Below are 24,575 nucleotides of genomic sequence, written 5' to 3'. Positions count from 1 at the left end.
TTTACAGGAGTATGACCTTGACTGAGGTAATGGTGGTAACTGCCAGTGTAAGCACATACTCTGAGGGAGAAGGACACCTCATCCATACTATTTCATCCTTCCACGAGATATAGTCCCGATACAAATCTGAGGTTGCTACCCAAGCCGGCTGGTCTTTCGTTCTATCGGTTAGGTTGCCAGAGACGCGACCCAACTGTTAAAGTATTTTTGTTCTGTATCTAAGGGCGCGACCCAGTCGTTCATTCTAAATGTTCCATTGCCATACTGGCTGGAAAAGTTCTTATCCCTTGCTTGCTAGCTAGCCAACTACGGCTAAATTACAGTCACGTCAAACAGTGCAGCCAGAATACAGCAAAGTAGCTGCATTTGAGTTTGTTTAAGCTGTTTTCTAGTGACATTTATTTGGATACATCCATTACAATGAGCTAATGAGGTGCGATTTCGCCTGGCATAGAAAATGTGTTCTCTCGTCAGGACACTGTTGTTCAGAGAAGCTAGCCAACAACACAGCTAACACAATCACTTCAAACTGAAGCTGGATAGACTGCAAACTAGCTGCATTTGGTTTCATTTTACCTGTTTTCTATTGACATTTCTTTATTATACACTACCGTTCAAAGGTTTGTGGTCACTTAGAAATGTCCTTGTTTTCGAAAGAAAAGCAATTTTTTGTCCATTAAAATAACATCAAATTGATCAGAAATACAGTGTAGACATTTTTAATGTTGTAAATGGCTATTGTAGCTGGAAACGGCTGATTTTTAATGGAATATCAACATAGGCGTCCAGAGGCCCATTATCAGCAACCCATCAGTCCTGTGTTCCAATGGCACGTTGTGTTTGCTAATCCAAGTTTATCATTTTAAAAAGGCTAATTGATGATTAGAAAACCCTTTTGCAATTATGTTAGCACAGCTGAAAACTGTTGTGCTGATTAAAGAAGCAATAAAACTGGCCTTCTTGAGACTAGTTGAGTATCTGGAGCATCAGCAATTGTGGGTTTGATTACAGGCTCAAAATGGCCAGAAACAAAGAACTTTCTTCTGAAACTCGTCAGTCTATTCTTGTTCTGAGAAATGAAGGCTATTCCATGCGAGAAATTGCCAAGAAACTGAAGATCTCGTACAACTCCCTTCACAGAACAGCGCAAACTGGATCTAACCAGAATAGAAAGAAGAGTGGGAGGCCCGGTGCACAACTGAGCAAGAGGACAAATACATTAGTGTCTAGTTTGAGAAAGAGATGCCTCACAGGTCCTCAACTGGCAGCTTCATTAAATAGTACCCGAAAACACCAGTCTCAACGTCAACAGTGAAGAGGCGACTCCGGGATGCTGACCTTCTAGGCAGAGTTGCAAAGAAAAAGCCATATCTCAGACTGGCCAATAAAAATAAAAGATTAAGATGGGCAAAAGAACACAGACACTGGACAGAGGAAGATTGGGAAAAAGTGTTATGGACAGAAAAAATCGAAGTTTGAGGTGTTCGGATCACAACGAAGAACATTTGTGAGACGCAGACCAAATGAAAAGATGCTGGAGGAGTGCTTGATGCCATCTGTCAAGCATGGTGGAGGCAATGTGATGGTCTGGGGGTGCTTTGGTGGTGGTAAAGTGGGAGATTTGAACAGGGTAAAAGGGATATTGAAGAAGGAAGGCTATCACTCCATTTTGCAACAACATGACATACCCTGTGGACGGTGCTTGATTGGAGCCAATTGTATAGACATAAATATCATCTACACTCAACGGAACATGACGCATAATACTGTATGGCTTACAGACTTCATATTCACTCTCTTTACATTATGAATACCAGACTTGCAAACACAGACAAATAAACACAAAAAAGCAAATATAGGCCTCCTACACATTCACAGATGTTTATGATAGAACTATCTCCACCCCCGTCTGTTGCAATTATTATAAACTGAGGGCCCATCTGCTGAACCTGTGAGACACTCACATAATCACACACACAGATCCCCATCCTATTGGCAGCAGTTTCTCCTATGGACAGAGAGTGACCAGACCCTGGGCTAAGAGCCCAACATCCCACTACAAACAACACTCACAATCAATCACACCAGCCCATGAGCGTATCCATTAAAAGAGGGGGGAAATAAATCGAAGTGAAATGACATGGTAGAGTACTCCCGACATTTCTAAATACCAGCAGATTTTTCCAATGAAAGACAGAGACGTACCCGATAGTTATTCCTCTCTCTGAGCCGGTTCGCTCAGGACCAGCCCCCCCCCATGCGCTGGTCACCGACCAGACAGGAGAGAACTGCTATGGCTTTTATTTCTGGCTTTTATTTCCCTGCCTCTCCATCTACGGAGGGCTCCATTTAGTAAAGAGAGAGAGTAAGAAACTGGGAGAAGGAGAGAGAATATTAGAGTGAAAGAAAGAGAGCAAGATAGAGTGGAGAGAGAGGATGAAAGGGAGGGCACAATTGGCTCTGGAGTGCGAGCTATGCCCTAATGCTGGCAGCTCATTGGCTGAGGAGGATCCGTAGTCACTTCTGCACCCTGTGAAGAACCGCCCTCCACCATGAAAGAGCCCCGCTGCCTAGCAACCATCTAGAGCCATCAGAGGAAGTGAACAACAGCAGTGCGAAGCGGGCTGAGGGACTTCGGAAAAAGGAGGAGGAGTAGGCTAATATTTCCTCCCAGCAAAGCAGCAATTTTCTGACAGCTTTTTAAAATAAAATTTGGCCTGTGCTTGAGCATTTTCCTGTTAGGTACAATCCACTACGTTTTGTAAACAGGCTAAAACATCAAAAAGAAACTTTGACATTGCATGGGAAATACTATGCAATAACTAATGACATTTCTAAACGACTTACTTCTGTACTTTGGGGTACTTCATCTCTGAGATGACATTAGTGGCTTCAGTTTGTCTTCGTTTTAGTTTTAGGGGCCACATGTTGTCCACCCAGTCCACTAAATCCACCTATAAGAGAGTTGACAGTTGGCATTCACGATCAAATTTGCCCTCGTTCATAATGAACACATGAAATAAAAACTGCCAGTGCCATCTCACCACAGTGGGCCTCTTGATGAGGTTCTCCAGTTTGGTGTGACTGAACTCTAGACTGATAACATTGAAGAGTTTGTCCCGCTCTTTCTCAGGCGTCTCGTAGTAGCGGACAAACTGGGCCATGCTCATCTCAGAGCCTTTCTGAGTGCTCACATCCATCACATCAACGGCACGACGGCTACCTGCAAACACCAACACAGCAATCTTAAGGTAAACCTGGGTACAACTATACAATTTGTATGCATGTTGTTCATCACCTTTACCAACAGGTGGAGTTGCTGAACCACTGCACACATACATTATGTACCATAATAAAAAAGTAAAACTTGCCCTGAACACTATCATCATCTGACATGAGAGCAGGGCAAGTCTACACTGACCTTTTTAACAAGGACCACGTGCACTAAATTGAAAATGTTGGCGCACACAAAGAAATGTAGGAGAACAATTAAAAATCTTTGAGGTAGTAAAGCTAGAATCCTACATTTTTCTAAGCGCAATGGTGGTCCTTAATTAAAATTCCAGGTCGCACAGAAAAATATTTAAGCGCATATGCGACTAAAATGGTCACACTGTAGAGCCCTGGAGATATCAAATAAGTGGTAATTTAGCTCAAGTAAAAAGAGCCATTTAACTGTAACTGATATCAGTCTGATTAAAATATAGAATCTATATGAATAGGCCTATATATATTGGATCTGCATTGCAAATGTCTGGAGTCGTCTCATTTTTGCATTACAGGCTTACAGAAGTTTACATCAACATCCACACACTTTTTGACACCTTTTCCAGTAGCATGCTTTTCATTCATCAAGAAATGCAGGGTATTGTGGAGTAGGTTGGCACTGCTGTCTAAACTAAATGATGAGTCTAAGATAAGTATTGATGCAGGGAAAGGAATAATTTACCTACTTTTTTGCCTGCTATTTAAAAACAGATAGACTTACCAACCAAACCTTTAATCTCACTGACGGTGAACTCCGGGTCTGGCATTCTGTTTTTTTTAAAGAATATAGTCATGATAAGCATATTAACATCAAACCATTCCATAAAGCCTAATATTTAACCAAGTAAGAAAAATAGTATATAATAGGCTAAACATGATTGTATTGTTCACAGGCCATCAGATTTTACTCATGTCTCACCTGATCCCTAGTCCATCTCTGGCTTTGAAAATAAGAGGGGTCTGAAGTGCCTCTCTCTGGACATACTCATAAGTGAAATCTGAGAAGAAGAAAAAGTGTAGGTAGTCAGTGAGCCATTATAACTTCTGCATATATATTCAGGTAAATCAATGTGCGACGTGTGTGCATATCATGGATTTGTGAGGACATCCTGCACAAAAACGAATTAACCAATGGGAACTTTTGCCCTCACGTGTGAATCCATAATTTTTTTAGAAATTGTGCATGTCCAGCCAGTTAAGAGTCTGCATGGGGGATTGTGAGTGTGTGGTAACATTTTATGAATGAAACAGATGTGTACCTTTGCCGTCCATCAACTGAACGAAATGTGTGTTGTATGAGTCGCTAACAAGTTTCTCCTCCAGATTGAAACCCCTGACATTAGCAATTTCTTCAACGTCAGAGAAGTCCTCATTTTCGTCGTACATTGTCCGGCAGATGGAGCGCTACAGGAATGAAAATAGCTGTTATAAAAGTATCTATCAATATCAATATATTATTTATTACATCTTACTAACAGTGTTTTTAAAATATGATATAATGAACATGTAAGCATAGCTTTGAATAAGAGCTGTCTTTTCCAATTAGAAAAGAGTAGGCCATGCAGTGCATTGTTGTGTAGGCTTGAGAGATCACAATAAAACAGTGGTGCACGTGCACATGGCTAGGCTAAACCTCAATGTGTGGTTGTAGATGGGCCTTCTGCTGCAAACACCTTTACAGATTATTAAACAATGTTAGTTAATAACCTCAATTAATCGCTGATATCATATCATGGATCAACATTGACATAACGTGCTAAAATAGATGCACAACAATGTTGAAACTGCTGCACTTGCCTTAATGTTTCGCTGAGCGGGCTTGTGAATCATGTAATGTAGCTAGCTACCTAGCTATATAATTGACCAAACAAGTAAAATGTAAGTAACTACATAAAGCTGAACTTTGTCAACATTTTAACGAAATTGACATGGCACTTCTGACTAATGAGGATCACTGTAACGCTAGCTAGCTATTGATGATAGCCTACTGATAGCTCAGCTAACGCGTACAGTAATCAAACTCGGCTAGCTATAATAGGGTAATGCTACACACCAGTTTGCGTCCAGATTCTGTACCCGCTTCCATGATCTGAGCCCTTGCCTAGTATATCCGTTTATACCTTAATTTTAAGAAAACAAATAATCACATTGAAAGTAATTATCACTTTACGTTTCGACACAAAACTAAGTGGGAACCATATTTGTTGTGTGCTGGATTACGTCACCGATTGAATCAAAACATTGTTGGACAACGTCATCCGTAGTGGCTGATTTCCAACACTACTTATTCTTAATGTCAACTAAAATAGTTCAAACGTTTATAAAAACACTTCAATTTCTTTCTGAGACCATTCCACTGTATGGCACAGATCTGCAATTTCATGAACAGCATGGCATGCATGCACAAACTGCTTAGTCCGCATGCATGCACGACATCCGCAGTGGGAACATCGTCTAAATAATTATATTTATTATTGCAATTTGTTAGTTTGTAGCTAGACATTGTATCACAGTGTGACTTTAATGGCTTCGTTATAATCATCCGCTGTCCTTCAAAGAATTTGCAATTGGCACTGTGCTTGGTGCGCATTCTCCACCATATGTTTCAGATTAGCTAACTAAACTCAACCCCACATGTTGAAGGAAGTTTCTGATGAACTCCAACAGAGCTGACGATTCAGCTGCAAAACGTTTGTTAAACGGAACGAAACGGCGAGGAACCTACCTTAATTTGTCTAATAGAAACCCTCGTTTTGCTCTGTTTGCTTCCATTTGGTTCTTAAAATCAGGGGCGTAACTGTGGTTTTAGAAGTGTGGGGGGGGGGGGGCATTTTTTAAAATCCAGTCGGATAAACACTCCAAACAGCCTACCCCGACCGCTCCGAGGCATCCACGTGGTCATGTTTTGTATCACATTCCAATGATAAAGCTGGGGGGGGGGGGGACACAAATACAATTTCAGAATATGTAGGGCGGGACAGGTAAGCGATTTACATGTTTAGAACTATTGACCTTGGGCGATATAGTCTGCACTGAATTCCACAAGATATCATCTTCTATGGTATTAAGGCGGTCGGTAAACATTTGAGGTGTGTGCTTCCACCTACTGGATGGGGTGAAAACATCATTTTAACGCAAAGTAATAGGGAGAAGGCAAGGGTGAAAAAATATTTATTGTATTCAAAAATAAACCCCCCAAAAACATGTACTCCTTAAGTCGGATTCAAATGACTATTCAGATCCCTACACAGACTCAGGAACCTCTTCATTCAGTATTCCCTCTAACATTTCAATTCAAGTCCTGGAGATACATAAATATTTTTGCCGCCTTCACAATGATGTCTAGTTTCTTAGATGTTTTATTAGTCTGTCTTGTACAATTTATCACGTGCGCAATAAAGTCCACCTTCTTCACTGTTAGTGTTTCTCCTGAAAGGCATTCACTGCAGGCTGTGGGGCATCCACTATTTCCTCATCTCCACTCGTTCCTTCAGCTATGTTCACTGCCTCCACATAGGAGACCTTGCTGGATAGCCCTGATCCTAGCTACTGCGGGAACTCCGGAACGTCATTCCCATCACAATTACAGCAACGTGCTTCATCTGACTCTTCAATTACGACATATTTATTCATTCGACAAACACTTATCACGTGTACAAACTTTTATTTCAACTGTAACACTGCAGCGGCTTCTGTACATACCGTCTAACAGTCAAGAGAGCCGACACTCGCAAAACGCAAGTCAAGCCAACCGCGCTTCAGTTTCCTCCTGAATTGGGGTGCGCAAATACATTACACATTACAGTATCGCTTGTTTTCTGGTAGGGAAAATGAGTCGGATGCACTGATAGAGACGATAGCTACAAATCATTCCAAGAAAACAGTTTGACGCACACTTACTCAATCTTCCACATTAAAAAAACATACCAAAACGTTTATTTCATTCTCGCGCCTTTTCAAAAATGATTGATATCACGGGTAGAGTGTGGCAGCAGACGCTGCAGTAGCCTACTGGGGGTGCTGTTTAGCAAATGTTAAATTGTGAAAGCAAGATGTGTTGAGCTAAAGTCATGACATACACCGTACACTACAGACACACACACACACACAGCTTCACAGCAAGATCTAAGTGAGCTTGATATGTTTTTCTTTGTATTTAATTAAAGAGAGATTATACATGTAAAAAAGTGTTAAATATCTACATTTACTTGGTCTCCCACATTCTGTATCATGTTTTTAAAGTGTTACAGTGAACTTTGATGACCCCTATGTAAAAATAAAAATAATTCACAAAAAATGGCTGGTACACTTTTAATTTTTATTTAGATGTGTGCCACTAGTAGATCATTAATCCAGTGTGATGAACATTGCATATGATACGATGCCCATATTATGCCATCTTAAAATATGGGGTAAAATAATTGGTTATTCTATATTACAGGGAACTTTGTGGGTATATAACTAAAAATTTTCACAGACAAAATGGCTGGTAAACATATTTTGAGGTGTTGACTAGTGGATCATTAATCCAGTGTGATGACAATTGTGTACCATAAAATGCCCATATTATGCCAGCTTAAAATGTTTGTGACGTGTGCCACCAGTAGATAAATAATCCATTGTCATCAACATTGCAAAGCATAACATGCCCATATTATGCCAGCTACAAGATTGGAAAAATATGTGTTTACTCAATATTACAGTGAACTTTGAGGGATTCTAATTCAATTTTAAGACAGTAAAAATGGATGGTAAACATTTAGTGATGAGTAGATCAATAATACAGTGTGATTAACATGGCACACCATTGCTACCTTGTGATCTTAGGGGAGAAGTTGAAGAAGATGAGAGGAGGATGTTCACCATTGAGGCCAATGAACAGAACAGAAGAGACTCAAACCTGACTGCTGGAGGAGAGAATCAACTTGGTGAGGAGAGGGACATACGCACCATTTCTCTGTAGCCTCTTGCATGGTGTCCGCTCTACTTCCTGAACTCCTCCCGTCGATGCAATACAGTTCCGTTCTGACGGGCTGGGTTTGTTTTGCTAGCTAGCTCCGTTGTGCCGACAAAGCACTGATATCGCAGTGACAAAGAGGATATAAAAATTACAATTACAACATGAAGAAAAGTGGTTCGGGAACGACGTGTGCGGTAGTTGGTTGCAAAAACTCGAGAAAGCACCTGAACGAGTGGTTAGATAGAGAGTGCTATGACCACAAACCAGCTACAAAGAGGCAATGTCCATGCGCTCCATTGTTTACATTTTTTCGCAAGCCTGATACCGACTCGGAATCAAGGACCTGGCTGAAGGCATTGAATCTAAAGAAACCACCCCTCAACGTTTTTGTTTGTTCCTATCACTTTGTTGACCAAAAACCTACCAAGGATAATCCTTTCCCAGAGTTGTGGTTGGGATACAATCGCCCTCCCCAGCCAAATAGGCGTCAACTCACCCAGCGGACCACTGCCTCCTCCCAGATAAAGAAACGCAGACTTGAATCTGAGGGTAAGTTCAGCAACTTTAGCTATGAAGCTGACAATACTGTTAATTATGAAGAAGTTGTCATACATTAACATTGCTACCGGTATTTTGCTAAGGCAGTTGATTGTTTTGGAGATGGGACAAACAATGCCCACGATAGCTACATCATTAATTGTGTGTGTGTGTGTGTGCCTGCCTGCGTGTGCCTTAGTCTACATCATAAATACAATGCAAGGTGGCAGGCTGTTGTGATGATGATTGTGTGTGTGTGCGTGTGAGTGCAATGTTGTAGTACACATTTTTCCATTGTGATGTTTGTAGTGAGAGGACTCTATGCCTGCATTAATTTTGCTCCATCCATGTTTTCTCTTCCCCTTTTTAGATGCTCCAGAAACCTCAGCCTGTCTGTGAGGCCGAGCCTGCTACACCAAAATTTCGAGATGCCCAGACCCAATGGGAGGATCCGTCACATATTGATCACATTTACTGTTCAACAACACAGTCTGTTAAAGTAGACAAGGCCACACAGTGCGAGGCAGAAATGGGTCCTACTGTGACCAGCACCACGGTCATTGATGATGCTAGGTCCCGGCTGTATACAGGAGTGCTTATGGTTCAATTCTTCACCCTGGTGACGGTGTTATTGCCTTTCAGTAAGCCATCAATTACCCTTCCTGTTGTTGACCAAATACTTATGACGTTGATGAAACTAAAACTAAACCTAATATTAGGAGATATTGCTCACCGCTTCAATGTGTCTACATCCATGGCAAGCATTGTGATTAGTCACTGGATTGACGTGATGGGTGAACAGTTCAAAGTCCTGATCCCCTGGCTTCCAAGAGAGACCATTCGTGCCACCATGCCCTTGTCGTTTCAGAGGAACTACCCTCGAACCACCTGCATCATTGACTGTGCCGAAAGTGCAATGCAGAGAGCCACAAACCACGACTCAAGGAGTGACACTTTCAGCCAGTATAAATCACGCAACACTGTGAAATATCTCGTCGCTGTGGCCCCTAATGGGCTAATCATGTTTATATCTGATGCCTATGCTGGCAGAAGCAGCGATAAGTTTATCACCATGGACAGTGGGTTCCTAGACTATCTGAGGGCTGGTGATGAGGTCATGGCGGACCGTGGGTTCACCATTCGAGACTTGCTTGATGAGAGAAGGGTCAGTTTGAACATCCCTGCTTCCACCTACAGGCGCAATCAGTTGACCAATGAGGAGACGACACGCACCAGGCGAGTAGCCAATGTCCGCATACATGTGGAAAGAGCAATCCAGAGACTGAAGGTGTTTTAAGATTTTATCCCAGAATGTTCCCATCAGCATGGCACCGAAACTGGACAACATCTTAACCATCTGTGCTGGCCTAGTTAACCTGAAGAGTCCACTGATCAGTGAGGTTTAGAATCTTGCCCTGTGTCCCTGTCTACCAACACCCAGCCATGTTGTTCATTAAATACAGATAAACACAACAAATACTGCGTGCATTGTATTTTTTAATATTATATATGAATATTTTCATAGTGATGTAATTGTGTGGGCTGCTTTTGTATTTTACTTTTTAATACCTGTTAAGATTAAACACGCAATCTTTCTTGTTGAAGCCATTTGTTTAGTTTCCTCAAAACAATTAATTAATCCAGTGTTATTTATGTACAGTATGAGCTTACTATGAATTATGAACTGTGTTAAAATAAATTGTAGCACTCTAAGGATTGAAATTACATCAAACTTTATTTTCACTCAAACAGTAGGCACACTGATATATTGCACAGCATAAAGAGATCATGTAAACAATGGACATCTGTTGGCTCCTGTGGGCATGACCTAAATAAGGCAGTTTATTTTGGTTTTAAAAAGCTGAGATATTTACTGCAGAACTGTAACCTTCCCTCAACAAAATCATCAACAATTTTCGGGAGCATGTGGGCAAAGTAGAATGTGCGCAGCCTTATGATATGCCCCTGGACAAAGCCTTGGTCGTAGGGTACTTCGATTTCTAGGTGCTCAGTTTTGTTCCAGATCACCAACTTGGAGTGCTGAAGCCCTGTGCAGTGCATCCCAATTTGTACCTGCATGTAGTAGCCTTTTGGACCATTGCAGGCAATATGGTAATCTACCCTATCTCCGTTTGCCACAGTTGTGATTTCACAGTTCTTTGTTGCAAAAAATTCTGCAAGTGACTTGTTTCCCATCCCAGGTGATTTGATCTCCAACAGAATGTCGTTGTTTATCACTCCATCGGGAGATGCTGCAAGCCACGGTTCCTTTTCGCACACCACTAAGCCTTTGGTTTCAATGCTGTTGCCCAGAGTTTCCAAATAGTCCCTTGCAAGTTCCTCCCCCTCCGCTCCTTGACGGGTTGCGGCATAGTAGTAGAACCGTGTTCCCAAGCTAGCGTCGACATCGCTGTGTTTACACCGGCAGACGTTGTGCCAACAACTTCTGGCGGAAATGAAATGCATTTGTGTAGAGTTATGGCGCCACCCGGGATACAGCGCGTAAACTTGTCTATACTTGCCACTTGGAACTGTCTCTAACATTAACCTCTCCGTTCTCTCTATCGCCCTCTCAGGTTTCCCAGGGGAACAATGAGGCACAGACACAGGAGAGAGGGATGAGGCAGATGACAGGAGGAAAGAGGGAGGGGATGGAGGGGAGGACAAACAGAGAAAAGGTGTTACCCAGGGGATGAAGACACGCCCGAACCAGCCCCCACTCCTGATCTGAGGACACACAAGTTAGAGCCAGCTATAACCTTACTGTGACGTTATATGCTTGCTTACATAATCATGTAAGAAAGAAGATGTATACTGTGTGTGAATATGATATAATATGATATATTATTATGACTGACTTAATTTCAGTCTTTTAAAATCATTTTTATTCATTTTAGGAAATGTTATAGCTTGAAAAACATCACCCAGTGGTGCTGTACAGTAGGATGGTGGAGGTGAAAACGAAATGTCTGTTTTTCCACTAGAAATTAGTTTAGGGGATTTCAAAAGGTCTCTGATGTTCTTATTCCTATATTTGTATAAGTCAGTGTATTATTGCAGAAAATATATTTTTACTTTGTACTTGGAGAAGGGCAGGGAGTGGTGGGTGGGTTATGTAATGGATAATCAAGGAGGGGCTATGCGTTCTCTGGAAAATAATGAACGACGTGGAAGGTGTGTTCCACAATGCATTAGCAGAGTGGAACTAACCTTCCACTGAGTTGCATTATTTTCCAGAGAACGCATAGAGCCCCGAGATTATCCCTTTTATACCATGGCTATAATTTAACAAATTTACTGCCTGAAATGTGTTCATTTGCCGGTAGAAATGTGTTCAACATCCACTGAAGTAGCTAGCAAGTTTAGATAGCAACAGTAGTTGCCTTTGTAAACAAACAAACAGACTTGCTAGTTTAGCTAACCAAACCATCAGTCCTAGCTTGCTATTATGAAAATCGAATTCAACAATGACAATGTTTTTAATTTGACTTTTGCATTCAAAAGCAGCTCAAACATAGAACATGTAAGAACTATAGCCATTGAATTCTACTGTGCAAATATACTGTGCTTTATAGGGAAATAATGCACGCACTAGAATGTCCTTCAAGCCAATCAGAAACGAGTATTCAACAATGCCATGGTATAATTAAGTGATAATGCTCGAGAAGCCGGTGTTTGGAGAATATATTGGCACAGGTGTTGTTAGGCCCGACACGAAGTCGAGGGCTGGCAAACCATGCCAATTTATCCTCCAAACACCGGCTTCGAGGGCATTATCACTTTTATACAATGCGTTACCAACATATTTAAATAATGATTGACATATTTTCATTAAAAACGTTATTTTGATGAATTTATTCATAATATTTCATCCTTCCACAATATATAGTCGCGACACAAAACTAGAGTTGCTACCCAAGCCAGCTGGTTGTTCGTTTTATCGGTTCGGTTGCCAGAGACGCGACCCAGTCGTTTGTTCAAAATGTCCCATTGCCATACTGGCTGGCAACGTTCTTGCTTGCTAGCTAGCCAACTACGGCTAACTTACAGTCACGTCAAACAGTGCAGCCAGAGTAACAGCAAAGTAGCTGAATTTGCATTTGTTTAAGCTGTTTTCTAGTGACATTTATTTGGATACATCCATAACAATGAGCTAATGAGGCGCGATTTCACCTGGCATAGAAAATGTGCTCACTCATCAGGGGACTGTTCTTCCGAGGAGCTAGCCAACAACACAGCTAACAAAATCACTTCAAACTGAAGCTGGAAAGACCGCAAACTAGCTGCATTTAGTTTCGTTTGACCTTTTTTCAATTGACATTTCTTTGTATATATCCATAAAAATGATGCCAGCTGATTCATGATTTCGACTGGCTGAGAAATGCTGCCTGTCTGTCCCGTCCCGACTCCCGACACGTTCATTACTATGTGACAGCTGGAGATCTATTTGAATATTGAAACAATGTTGCAAATGTCGGAGAGACAGATAGCAAGGTTTATACAAATCTCCGCTGTTGAAAACGAAATGTTGGTCTAAAAGTAATGTGAGATAATGTCTAGATGCTTTTTGTAGTGGAGATCAAGTTTATAAATTGCCTGACTGGGCTGATGAGACAGTGGATTGCACAGTCAGATGGAACAGAGTAAATAGGCATTTTAATGTCATAGATTTAGCCGGTGGTAACTTGTGCAATAGACACCGGCTGGAATGCTGTTTTAACCTATCAGCATTCAGGATTAGACCCACCTGTAACTGCTTATAACCATGACTCTTGCTCTATTCCAAATGGACACCTACCCCCAAGGCACTTAAAGTAGATCTTCTCTAGTCCACTCATACAGTCACCTCTGAAATTATTGGCACACTTGATAAAGCAATTATTAACTGACCATAAAATCAACATTTTGCAATGGTAATCTCAGGCTCCTGACTTTATCCCCATTTCAAACTAGTGGTTTGAATTGAAGAGAGTAGTCCATAAGCGCAGACAAAGGATATCAAAGATCTGGAAAGATCCTGTTTGGAGGAATAGTTTAAGATCGCTCCTAATGTGTTCTCCAACCTCATAAAACATTTTATAAAAAGGCTGTGCTGTTATCCTCGAAAGTGGAGGGTATCGGAGTATTGAAAACAGGTGCCAATAATTTTGATCCATATCTTTTTGATAGATAAAATAACTTTTTTAACAAAATCACTTTCTCTGTGGAATTGTATTAGTATAAAATAATATAATACAATACAGCTCAGTATTTGTAATATTTATTTGATAGTATTTTTTGCTCATCTTTATCAAGTGTGCCAATAATTTCAGAGGTGACTAGCTACACCAGGGGTGTCAAACGTCCGGCCCGCGGGCCGGATTAGGCCCGCAAACGGGTTTAATCCGGCCCGCAAGATGATTTTGAAAAAAACAAAAAACATTTTTTTGTAAAGTATAAAAATGCGCTGCAATTTTTCAATAAAATAAACTGCTGTTCCAATTGCGTCCACTGGATGGCGCAATAGCAATTGTGTTAAGCAAGCAAACTGTTTATACCGGGGCAGAGCAAGTAGGTCAAGCACGTGCAGCCAATGAGCTACTTTGTTTTGCCCGCAATATTTATTACGGCTTCTACTTTTAACATTATGTGCTTTGGCACCCTCATTGCCCCAATATGTCTCTGTCAAAAAAGAGAAAAGTGGACGCAGAGTGTTCCAAGAAAAATGGTCATCCTATTTATTCACGGAATTGAATGGGAAAGCTGTATGTTTGGTGTGTTCAGAGCATGTTGCAGTGCTGAAAGAATATAACCTTCGTCGCCACTATGTGAGTCTTCATGCCGACAAATATGACAACTTTCAAGGACAGCGGAGATGAGAGAAGGTGAATGAACTGTTGGCGGGTCTGAAGAAACAGCAGTCTGTGTTTACTCACAGCCGAGACATCAGTGACGCTGCAGTGAAAGCTAGCTACCTCATTGCTAATGAAATCGCAGTGGCTTCAAAACCATTTAGTGAGGGTGAATTTGTAAAAACATGCATGATGAAGGCAGCGGAGATTGTGTGCCCTGAAAAGCGTCAGGCTTTTGTAAATATCAGCCTGACAAGAAACACAGTTGCAGACAGGATTTCCGATCTTTCAGTGTATTTGGACAGCCAGTTGAAGCAAAAAGTAAAGTCATTTATTGCGTTTTCGGTTGCAATTGATGAAAGCACGGACATTACAGATGTTGCACAACTGGCCATTTTCATCCGCGGAGTTGATGACACATTGACTGTCACCGAGGAGTTCGTGGAGTTGGTGCCGATGACAGATACAAAGACAGCAGCTGATATTTTTACCGCACTCGTCGGCGCGCTGGACAGGGTCGGAGTGGACTGGTCCCGCGCTGTCAGCCTGGCTACAGATGGTGCGCCCTCAATGATCGGGAAAAAAGCAGGCGTTGTGACAAAGTTCAGAGAGAAAGTGCAATCTGCAAATGGAGGACGTGATTTTTTGACTTTTCACTGTATTTTGCACCAGGAGGCTTTGTGTTTCAAGTCATTAAAGATGGATAACGTCATGAAGGTGGTCATCCAAACTGTTAATTTCATCCGATCCAGAAGCCTGAATCACCGTCAGTTTGACAGCCTTCTCAGAGAGAAAGACCACATCTATGGCCTGCCATACCACACTGAGGTAAGATGGTTAAGACGAGGTGCTGTGCTGAGGCGTTTCTTTGATTTACGAGAAGAAATTGAACAGTTCATGGAAGAAAAGGGCAAACCAGTGTTAGAATTTCATTCCGCAGAATGGATGCAGGACCTTGCATTTATGGTGGATGTTACAGAGCACCTGAATAACTTGAACAAACAGCTGCAAGGGCGCAACAAAGTTGTCACGCAGTATTATGACAGCATACGTTCTTTCAAGTTGAAGCTGTCATTGTGGGAGACGCAACTTGCCGGTGGTGATGCAGCTCACTTCCCCTGTCTGAAAAATGTGTGCGCGACCCAACATGTGGCAGACATGAAGCGGTTCAAAGATAAAATAACGGGACTGTTACGGGAGTTTGAGCAACGCTTTCAGATTTATGTTTATGTTTTTATGTTGATGTGCTATTGTTTTTAATTGATTTTATTTTATTTGTATATTTAACCTATTCTTGACTCTGTGGTTCTTGCACTTGTTTGGGGAACAGGATTTCATTATTTTTATCTACATTTCTGCCTGAGAAATGACACCCTGATATAGTTCTGTGATATACTTCTGTGAATCACTGAGGCATTGTGTGTTTGTGTGTTCTTTGTCCTCAGAACTTTCAAATCACTTGAGGTGTTTTATGATTAATAGTGATGTTGTGCTTTTGGACACTGTCCTCAGGCTCCAGCTTTATGTTTATATGTTTTTATGTTGATGTGCTATTGTTTTTAATTGATTTTATTTTATTTGTATATTTAACCTATTCTTGACTCTGTGGTTCTTGCACTTGTTTGGGGAACAGGATTTCATTATTTTTATCTACATTTCTGCCTGAGAAATGACACCCTGATATAGTTCTGTGATCTGTGAAACAGTTCTGTTAATCACTGAGGCATTGTGTGTTTGTGTGTTCTTTGTCCTCAGAACTTTCAAATAACTTGAGGTGTTTTATGATTAATAGTGATGTTGTGCTTTTGGACACTGTCCTCAGGCTCCAGCTTTATGTTTATATGTTTTTATGTTGATGTGCTATTGTTTTTAATTGTTTTTATTTTATTTGTATATTTAACCTATTCTTGACTCTGTGGTTCTTGCACTTGTTTGGGGAACAGGATTTCATTATTTTTATCTACATTTCTGCCTGAGAAATGACACCCTGATATAGTTCTGTGATCTGTGAAAAAGTTCTGTTAATCACTGAGGCATTGTGTGTTTGTGTGTTCTTTTTCTTTAGAATTTTCAAATAAACTTGACGTGTTTTATGATTAATAGTGATGTTGTGCTTGTACTATTTTGGACACACTGTCCTCAGGCTCCAGCTTTATGTTGTATGTTGATCGTATTAAAACAAAGAAAACAATCTGAAGTTGTTGTTTTTAAGTTATATATACCATGATTTTTCCGGTCCGGCCCACTTGAGAATAGATTTTCCTCCATGTGGCCCCTGAGCTAAAATGAGTTTGACACCCCTGAGCTACACTAAGGTTTGGTTTGGAACTGGGCATATCTTATATTATCCAAGTCAAGTGCACTGGGTGTGTGACTACGTAATAGGCCATATAATATATTATATTGATGTTAACATACCTTTGGGACGGGCACACATACTCTCACTGCACTTTGGGGTTGTGTTAGGCACTATATACACGTTATGTAGTTGTATGACTGATATGTGGTGTGTACATCAATATGAAATGTATAATACAATTATAATTATACATTATAATTCAAGTTTAATTTTGGAATCAGTCTCGGTGTAATAAAGATTTATCTTCAAACTATTGCACACACAAAGCTCTTGTTATCTTGAATAAAAGCATGAACCTCAAACTGGTTTCATTCGGTGAAGGGAAGTGTGAGCTGAGACAGTGACAACAGTTTTAAGTTTAAACAACATCTTTAATCATCCAGTTCAATTGCAACAGTGGACACATGTCACAAAGTGTTTACCATCCCTGTTTACTGCGTTAAAATTAAATTAGAATTCCTCAAAGTTCACTATAATAGGACAAAACAAGTATTTTCTCCATCTTGGAGCTGGCATAATATGGGCATGTTATGTTTTGCAATGTTGATGACAATGGATTATTTATCTACTAGTGGTACACGTCACAAAACATCTTTAAACTGGCATAATATCTGCATCTTATGGTATGTAATAGTCATCACACTGGATTAATGATCTACTAGTGGCACACACCTCAAAATATGTTTACCAGCCATTGTGGAAAACTTAAGTTATATACCCTCAAAGTTCACTGTAATATAGAATAACCAATTATTTTACCCCATATTTTAAGATAGCATAATATGGGCTTCGTATGGTATGCAATGGTCATCACACTGGATTCATGATCTACTAGTGGCACACGTCACAAAATGTTTACCATCCATGTTTACTGTGTTAAAATGTAATTATAATCACTCAAAGTTCACTGTAATAGGACAAAACTATTATTTTTCCAATCTTGTAGCTGGTGTAATATGGGCATTGTATGTTATATTTTGCAATGTTGACGACAATGGTTTATTGATCTACTAGTGGCACGAGTCACACATTTTTACTGTGAATTAGGTTCCCTAAAATGTCACTCTCATATTCAGTAAACAAGTATACTGTTGGAGTATTTTTTCAATCCGAAATTATACTTTTGTTACATTGTTTGCTAGTTCTGTCTTATTGACCACCCAACATTGCAGTTAATACAGTGGAGAAAAAAAGTATTTAGTCAGCCACCAATTGTGCAAGTTCTCCCACTTAAAAAGATGAGAGAGGCCTGTAATTTTCATCATAGGTACACGTCAACTATGACAGACAAATTGAGAAAAATAATTCCAGAAAATCACATTGTAGGATTTTTAATGAATTTATTTGCTAATTATGGTGGAAAATAAGTATTTGGTCACCTACAAACAAGCAAGATTTCTGGCTCTCACAGACCTGTAACTTCTTCTTTAAGAGGCTCCTCTGTCCTCCACTCGTTACCTGTATTAATGGCACCTGTTTGAACTTGTTATCAGTATAAAAGACACCTGTCCACAACCTCAAACAGTCACACTCCAAACTCCACTATGGCCAAGACCAAAGAGCTGTCAAAGGACACCAGAAACAAAATTGCAGACCTGCACCAGGCTGGGAAGACTGAATCTGCAATAGGTAAGCAGCTTGGTTTGAAGAAATCAACTGTGGGAGCAATTATTAGGAAATGGAAGACATACAAGACCACTGATAATCTCCCTCGATCTGGGGCTCCACGCAAGATCTCACCCCGTGGGGTCAAAATGATCACAAGAACGGTGAGCAAAAATCCCAGAACCACACGGGGGGACCTAGTGAATGACCTGCAGAGAGCTGGGACCAAAGTAACAAAGCCTACCATCAGTAACACACTACGCCGCCAGGGACTCAAATCCTGCAGTGCAAGACGTATCCCCCTGCTTAAGCCAGTACATGTCCAGGCCCGTCTGAAGTTTGCTAGAGTGCATTTGGATGATCCAGAAGAGGATTGGGAGAATGTCATATGGTCAGATGAAACCAAAATAAAACTTTTTGGTAAAAACTCAACTCGTCGTGTTTGGAGGACAAAGAATGCTGAGTTGCATCCAAAGAACACCATACCTACTGTGAAGCATGGGGGTGGAAACATCATGCTTTGGGGCTGTTTTTCTGCAAAGGGACCAGGACGACTGATCCGTGTAAAGGAAAGAATGAATGGGGCCATGTATCGTGAGATTTTGAGTGAAAACCTCCTTCCATCAGCAAGGGCATTGAAGATGAAACGTGGCTGGGTCTTTCAGCATGACAATGATCCCAAACACACCGCCCGGGCAACGAAGGAGTGGCTTCGTAAGAAGCATTTCAAGGTCCTGGAGTGGCCTAGCCAGTCTCCAGATCTCCACCCCATAGAAAATCTTTGGAGGGAGTTGAAAGTCCGTGTTGCCCAGCGACAGCCCCAAAACATCACTGCTCTAGAGGAGATCTGCATGGAGGAATGGGCCAAAATACCAGCAACAGTGTGTGAGAACCTTGTGAAGACTTACAGAAAACGTTTGACCTGTGTCATTGCCAACAAAGGGTATATAACAAAGTATTGAGAAACTTTTGTTATTGACCAAATACTTATTTTCCACCATAATTTGCAAATAAATTCATAAAAAATCCTACAATGTGATTTTCTGGAAAAAAAATTCTCATTTTGTCTGTCATAGTTGACGTGTACCTATGATGAAAATTACAGGCCTCTCTCATCTTTTTAAGTGGGAGAACTTGCACAATTGGTGACTGACTAAATACTTTTTTTCCCCACTGTATAACTTGTTTTTTCGAAATGTATGTTAGCTAGCTAAATTAGCCATGCTATGAATACAGCTCTCATCTGCTGTCGACATCAGGATACGATTTGAGAGCGCTAGTTAGCTAGCTCCAAAAGTGGTTAGTAACTTTGGCTGCATGCTGACAGTGCATTCAGAGCCGTCCAGTGGCTAGCCACACTACAACCTTCATTTTACCAGGTTCCCGTGAAGCAATTGCAATGACAGTCAACCACAACATACCTGAGAGTCTCCTGATTAGCAAGATGTAGTCTGTGTTTAATTTCATTGTGTATTAAAAACACAGTTTGAGGTCATTGTGAGGGGATTACGCCAGTGGTTAGAAGGGGGTGTTAGGCTTCCCAGGAAAACGTTGTCCAAGGTTGCTACAGTAACCAAGGGGGCCGGGGGTTTAGCAAAGGGTCAATTGGATTCGTAACATATCACACAAGTTGCTAAATCGTATATCATCCAAATTTATAAATTCGTAACATATCACCCAAAATGGATGACATGGTACACAATTGGATGAAGTCGTACACAAAACGGGGACCACTTTTGTCTTGTGAGCACCACTTTCAAAACTACTGGCTGAAGTTATACAAACGTTTGAGAATGCTTCTTTCACTGGCACTTGGAGCATTTAGGCCAGATTTGTTATTTCATTTACCTTACAGGTAATGGTAGGAGGGGGCTAAAGAGGCCTCTTATTAAAGGGATAGTTCACCCAAATTAAAACATGACACTGCTTTCCTTACCCTCTAAGCAGTCCATGGACAAGGTATGAAAGCAATCTATGCTTTGGTTTAGTTTCCCTGGCACTGTTTCCACATGTTAGCGTTTTAGCATTTGTGGTACAAATCACATTCATGGGTCGATATTAGCATTTTTCGCACATCATGTCCAAATCATACGAAAGTATCTAAAATTGATAGTAAAGCTCAACAAAGTAATTTATAGAAGTTTTGAACATGATGCGTGAAAAATGACTTGAATGGGAATTGTGCCTCAAATGCTAAAACGTTAGCATGTAGAAACTAAACCAAAGCATGGATTGCTGTCATACCTTGTCCATAGACTGCTTAAAGGGTAAGGAAACCAATGTCATTTTGTAATTTGGGTGAACTATCCCTTTAACATATTTATGTTATGACAAGGTGGCTTGCCTCATTGTATTCTATGAGCACCACTGAATGGGCACGTACCTCTGCCCAGGCGTTGCTGATGCATGCCAGATCTTACAACGCCTGGATAGGTATTTTAAGTATCAGCTAACCACATCATATGTTATAACAATCTGGTGCCCGATGGCACAGTCGATGACGTGGCACGCAACAATTGGTTGATGCATGCAACGTCTGACCAGCGGAACGCGACCATTGTCTTACTTCTGTCAGTTCTGTATTCAACCAAATTTATTTTATTTTTTTGTCATTTAGCAGACGCTCTTATCCAGAGCGACTTACAGTTAGTGAGTGCATACATTATTCTTTTTTTCATACCCCCTGTGGGAATCGAACCCACAACCCTGGCGTTGCAAACGCCATGCTCTATCAACTGAGCTACATCCCTGCCGGCCATTCCCTCCCCTACCCTGGACGACGCTGAGCCAATTGCGCGCCGCCCCATGGGTCTCCCGGTCACGGCCGGCTACGACAGAGCCTGGATTCGAACCAGGATGCACCACTCGGGAGTCTAATGTTCAGATTTCAATTAATGTTTGAGAGATTAAATGTAATCAGCCTGTTTATGAAGTTATTTTTAGTGTAATCGCTTTGCCAAATGTTGCTGCATAAACTCTACAAAAATAGTTTTCATAGTGGTAAACTGTGGTATCGAAAGAAACATTTTAAACCATGATTATTTGGCCGGAAATATGAATTTGTGACTAGAAAAGCGTCAAGTTATTTTCACTGCTGCTTAAACAGTGAATACAGAGATGAGCTGCACATATTCTTTCTGAACACAATTGCCTTTGTAAAGGTGTTATCTGTTGCTTTAATTTCCTGTTCAAAGTGCACCCTCTGTGACTTGTTTGTTTGTACACTGAGTGGGTTGGTCTTGGCAAATGTAACCGTTTGCTTTTTGTTTTACTTCTAGGAATGTGTTTGTAATACCTTGAGTTGCCACTGGGGAATGATAGCCAGATGGCACTGTGATCTCATTACCAGTCAGATCGTGTTCAGTGGTCCCGTTTCATAGAAGTAAAGTTGCTAAAATCTTCCTCATGATGTTGTGCTCTCTTTATTCGTTACACGATGGCATTTCACAGCATGGTAAGTGAGCATGGTGGCCAGAGATCAGCAGAGATGGATAATGTTATTCTTTGGTTTGTCCTATTCACCATGGTATGTTGATTGTGTTTCCATTAAAACTGATCTCACATCCAACAGATGTACCTTAAATAGAGAAAAGGGGGATACCTCACAATATGATGAATTGATATTCACAAGCAGGTGAAGGGGCTCAGCTCCACACCTGCAACACTTAGTAAAGACAAACCTCTTAAAACACTTAAAAAGACAAAGTATGTACCTTAGGAATCGGGTATATTGTCGGAGTTGGTGCCTCTTCTCTTCCAAAGTCAGACACTGTTCCACATTTGGCCACTCCGTCCACCCAGAAGCCCTCATAAAGCTGACCTTTGTCCTGGTAAAAGAACTTTCCATGCCCATTCTTCTTCCCATACTTCCAGTTGCCTTCATACCTATTTTCATTGGCTTCAAAACAAATGAGAGAAGTCGCGCAACCTGACATACTGTATATAGTCTACGGCCAAATGACAACTTTGTTTCACCAAATAAACATTGTATTAACTAATCACTGTTGGCACAGCAGTAAGACATTTCTTTCAGTGTTTCATTGAATTACAGCCATATTGTCAAAGTACACAAATGAAGATGCATTAAAATGTAGGCTACAATTACTTCATCTTTCTCACCCATCCACTTGCATACTCTGGAAATCAACTTTTTTGTCTTGCACACACCCCTGGCGACAGTCATGAGATAGTCTTCCATGTAAAATAATATGCCCTTACCGAGACGAAGCATGCCCTGTCCGTGATGTTTGTTCTTCAGCCATTCTCCCTCATATATGTCCCCATTGTCATAATACATCCTGCCCCAGCCACTCCTCTGATCCTCGCTCCATTCTCCCTCATAGCAGGCAGAGTCACTGTAGAAGTAGGTCCCAAACCCCTAAGGTAGATGAGAAGACCTATAGAAACTGGCCCTTGTGTTTCACTGAGGCCAGGTGTCTTATAATAAATGCAGAAATAGAATAGGCCTAGGGTTACATTATTTACATTCTCAGCCTAACAATACAAAACTTGTTCTGTGTACTACCATCCTGCAATTGAGTGTGGTCCTCTGTAGCTCAGCTGGTAGAGCACGGCGCTTGTAACGCCAAGGTAGTGGGTTCGATCCCCGGGACCACCCATACACAAAAATGTATGCACGCATGACTGTAAGTCGCTTTGGATAAAAGCGTCTGCTAAATGGCATATTATTATTATTATTATGAGTACATACATGCTTCTTGTCATTTTTCCATTCTCCTGAGTATTCCCTTGAATACTCATTGGTTGCAGACAGGAGCTTGCTGTAGGTCCCATATCCATCACGTTTGCCATATTTCCAGTCTCCATCATAAATGGCCCTGCCCTTCTTCCAAATTTGAGTTCCTTTGCCTAGAAAAATTTAAGGAACAGTGAGAAAAACCACCCACATATTCATTGGACATAAAAGAAAATAGGTCTAGCTGGTAACAAAATGAGTGGTGACCAATACTATTGAAGTTGTAGTGGGAAATAAAAAACGTTTATATCTACATTCTTAGAACCTGTTGAAATATTTTAAATGAAAAAATTGAGAGAACCAGTCACAGCCCATGTGTCTGAATTGTGATACAGTAAGCCTAGGCATAATACTTCGAGATAAATGGTGTGTGCAAAATCTATGTCATGCAACAGTTGTACCATGCTTCTTGCTGTCCAGCCAATCCCCCGTGTATTCATCTCCATTCACTGAATAAACAGTGTGTCGCAGTCCACACTTCTGTGCCTTTCTGTCCCATAATTTTGACAGGGGCTCCACTTTTCGAGGTTTCTTCAGATGAGGCATGGCTGTAAGCAAAACATACATGATTTTCAAACATTCTTTGAAAAAGTTCATAACTTAAACGCACAATCCTTAATCAATTTACAGCAGAACTGCAGCACCACCACCTGCTTTTTGAGGATGCTGTAGAAATGTATCTGGTAACCACTAGACTAGAGCTATGGATGCAAAGACTTGACAGTCCATTCATGGTAAAAGTAGTTGAAAATAGTTTATAATTTGAAGCTAGCTATAGCTACATTGTTTCTTTACAATGACTGATCAAAAGGCAACCAACACATAAACAAACTAAGAACATTTCGCAAATTGTGCCAACAATTTGGGTTAATAAATGAACATTTAGCTAGCTACCCAACTTAGCTAGCTAGCTAAAAATAATTTATTAACCCAAATTGTACCTCGTATGTGTCCAAGCGAACGACTCCTTTTAGCTCAATCCGCTTGTCTTTTCAACTTTCAAAGTAAAATTTGACATTAGGTCAACATAGCTGGTTAGCTAGCTAGGTGGTAAAAGACATGAGTGGCAAACAAAGTGTATAACCAAGCGTTCTATCCCCATAGCAACAAACTTGTATAGATGTACAAATACTCGATTTTGTTCGGGCTGAGTGTGAAACTTTCTCAGTTTTTGTAAATGTGTCATTATATTGCCTCAAAATCATTGTTCAGAACAGTCATACACATACAGTTATGTTTATGAAAATGTTACTGTAGTAG

The 24,575-nt window shown here is 40.7% G+C and overlaps 2 protein-coding genes across 6 annotated transcripts in view; both read right to left on the bottom strand.

The window, feature by feature from the left end:
* Positions 1-22,050, bottom strand: part of LOC311128295 (lysine-specific demethylase 2B-like) — a 58,371-nt gene extending 36,321 nt beyond the window's left edge. Inside the window, exons 1-8 of one of the 4 annotated variants that reach the window (XM_084160379.1) lie at positions 21,855-22,050; positions 11,307-11,491; positions 8,218-8,242; positions 4,527-4,671; positions 4,187-4,265; positions 3,989-4,035; positions 3,045-3,223; positions 2,848-2,954 (exon numbers count right to left, since the gene is read on the bottom strand). In XM_084160379.1, coding sequence (XP_084016505.1) covers positions 2,848-2,954; positions 3,045-3,223; positions 3,989-4,035; positions 4,187-4,265; positions 4,527-4,671; positions 8,218-8,242; positions 11,307-11,491; positions 21,855-21,902 — 815 coding nt within the window. In that variant the 5' untranslated portion in view covers positions 21,903-22,050. Of the gene's footprint in view, positions 1-2,847; positions 2,955-3,044; positions 3,224-3,988; positions 4,036-4,186; positions 4,266-4,526; positions 4,672-5,320; positions 5,491-8,217; positions 8,243-11,306; positions 11,492-21,854 lie in introns of those variants that run through there. The other 3 variants (XM_084160380.1, XM_084160381.1, XM_084160382.1) reach the window with 3 other exon arrangements.
* Positions 21,855-24,462, bottom strand: morn3 (MORN repeat containing 3). 2 transcript variants are annotated; one of them, XM_084160386.1, is made up of 6 exons: positions 24,257-24,462; positions 23,717-23,863; positions 23,271-23,428; positions 22,778-22,937; positions 22,273-22,457; positions 21,855-22,136 (listed from the first exon to the last, which is right to left on the bottom strand). In XM_084160386.1, exons 2-6 carry the CDS (start codon positions 23,859-23,861, stop codon positions 22,074-22,076), a joined length of 711 nt encoding a protein of 236 aa, XP_084016512.1. In that variant the 5' UTR covers positions 23,862-23,863; positions 24,257-24,462; the 3' UTR covers positions 21,855-22,073. The 2 variants fall into 2 exon arrangements, with proteins under 2 accessions (XP_084016512.1, XP_084016511.1); XM_084160385.1 differs by lacking the exon at positions 24,257-24,462 and having other exon boundaries at positions 22,049-22,136; positions 23,717-23,940.
* Between the last annotated feature and the right edge of the window lie 113 nt (positions 24,463-24,575).

The sequence above is a fragment of the Coregonus lavaretus genome, assembly GCF_964263955.1.
Source record: "Coregonus lavaretus genome assembly, chromosome: 4".
NCBI classification, from domain to species: domain Eukaryota; kingdom Metazoa; phylum Chordata; class Actinopteri; order Salmoniformes; family Salmonidae; genus Coregonus; species Coregonus lavaretus.
Note: the sequence above shows the minus strand (reverse complement) of the source record. Positions and strands in the feature narration are given on the sequence as shown.

Excerpts from the sequence above, each read along its gene's own strand:
- morn3 (XM_084160385.1), bottom strand. The coding sequence starts at position 23,912 with ATGAACTTTTTCAAAGAATGTTTGAAAATCATGTATGTTTTGCTTACA. Across the intron at positions 22,938-23,270 it reads GGAAAAATGACAAGAAGCAT|GGGTTTGGGACCTACTTCTA; the intron begins GTATGTACTCAT and ends CATCTACCTTAG. Across the intron at positions 22,137-22,272 it reads CAATATACCCGATTCCTAAG|GTACATCTGTTGGATGTGAG; the intron begins GTACATACTTTG and ends TCTCTATTTAAG.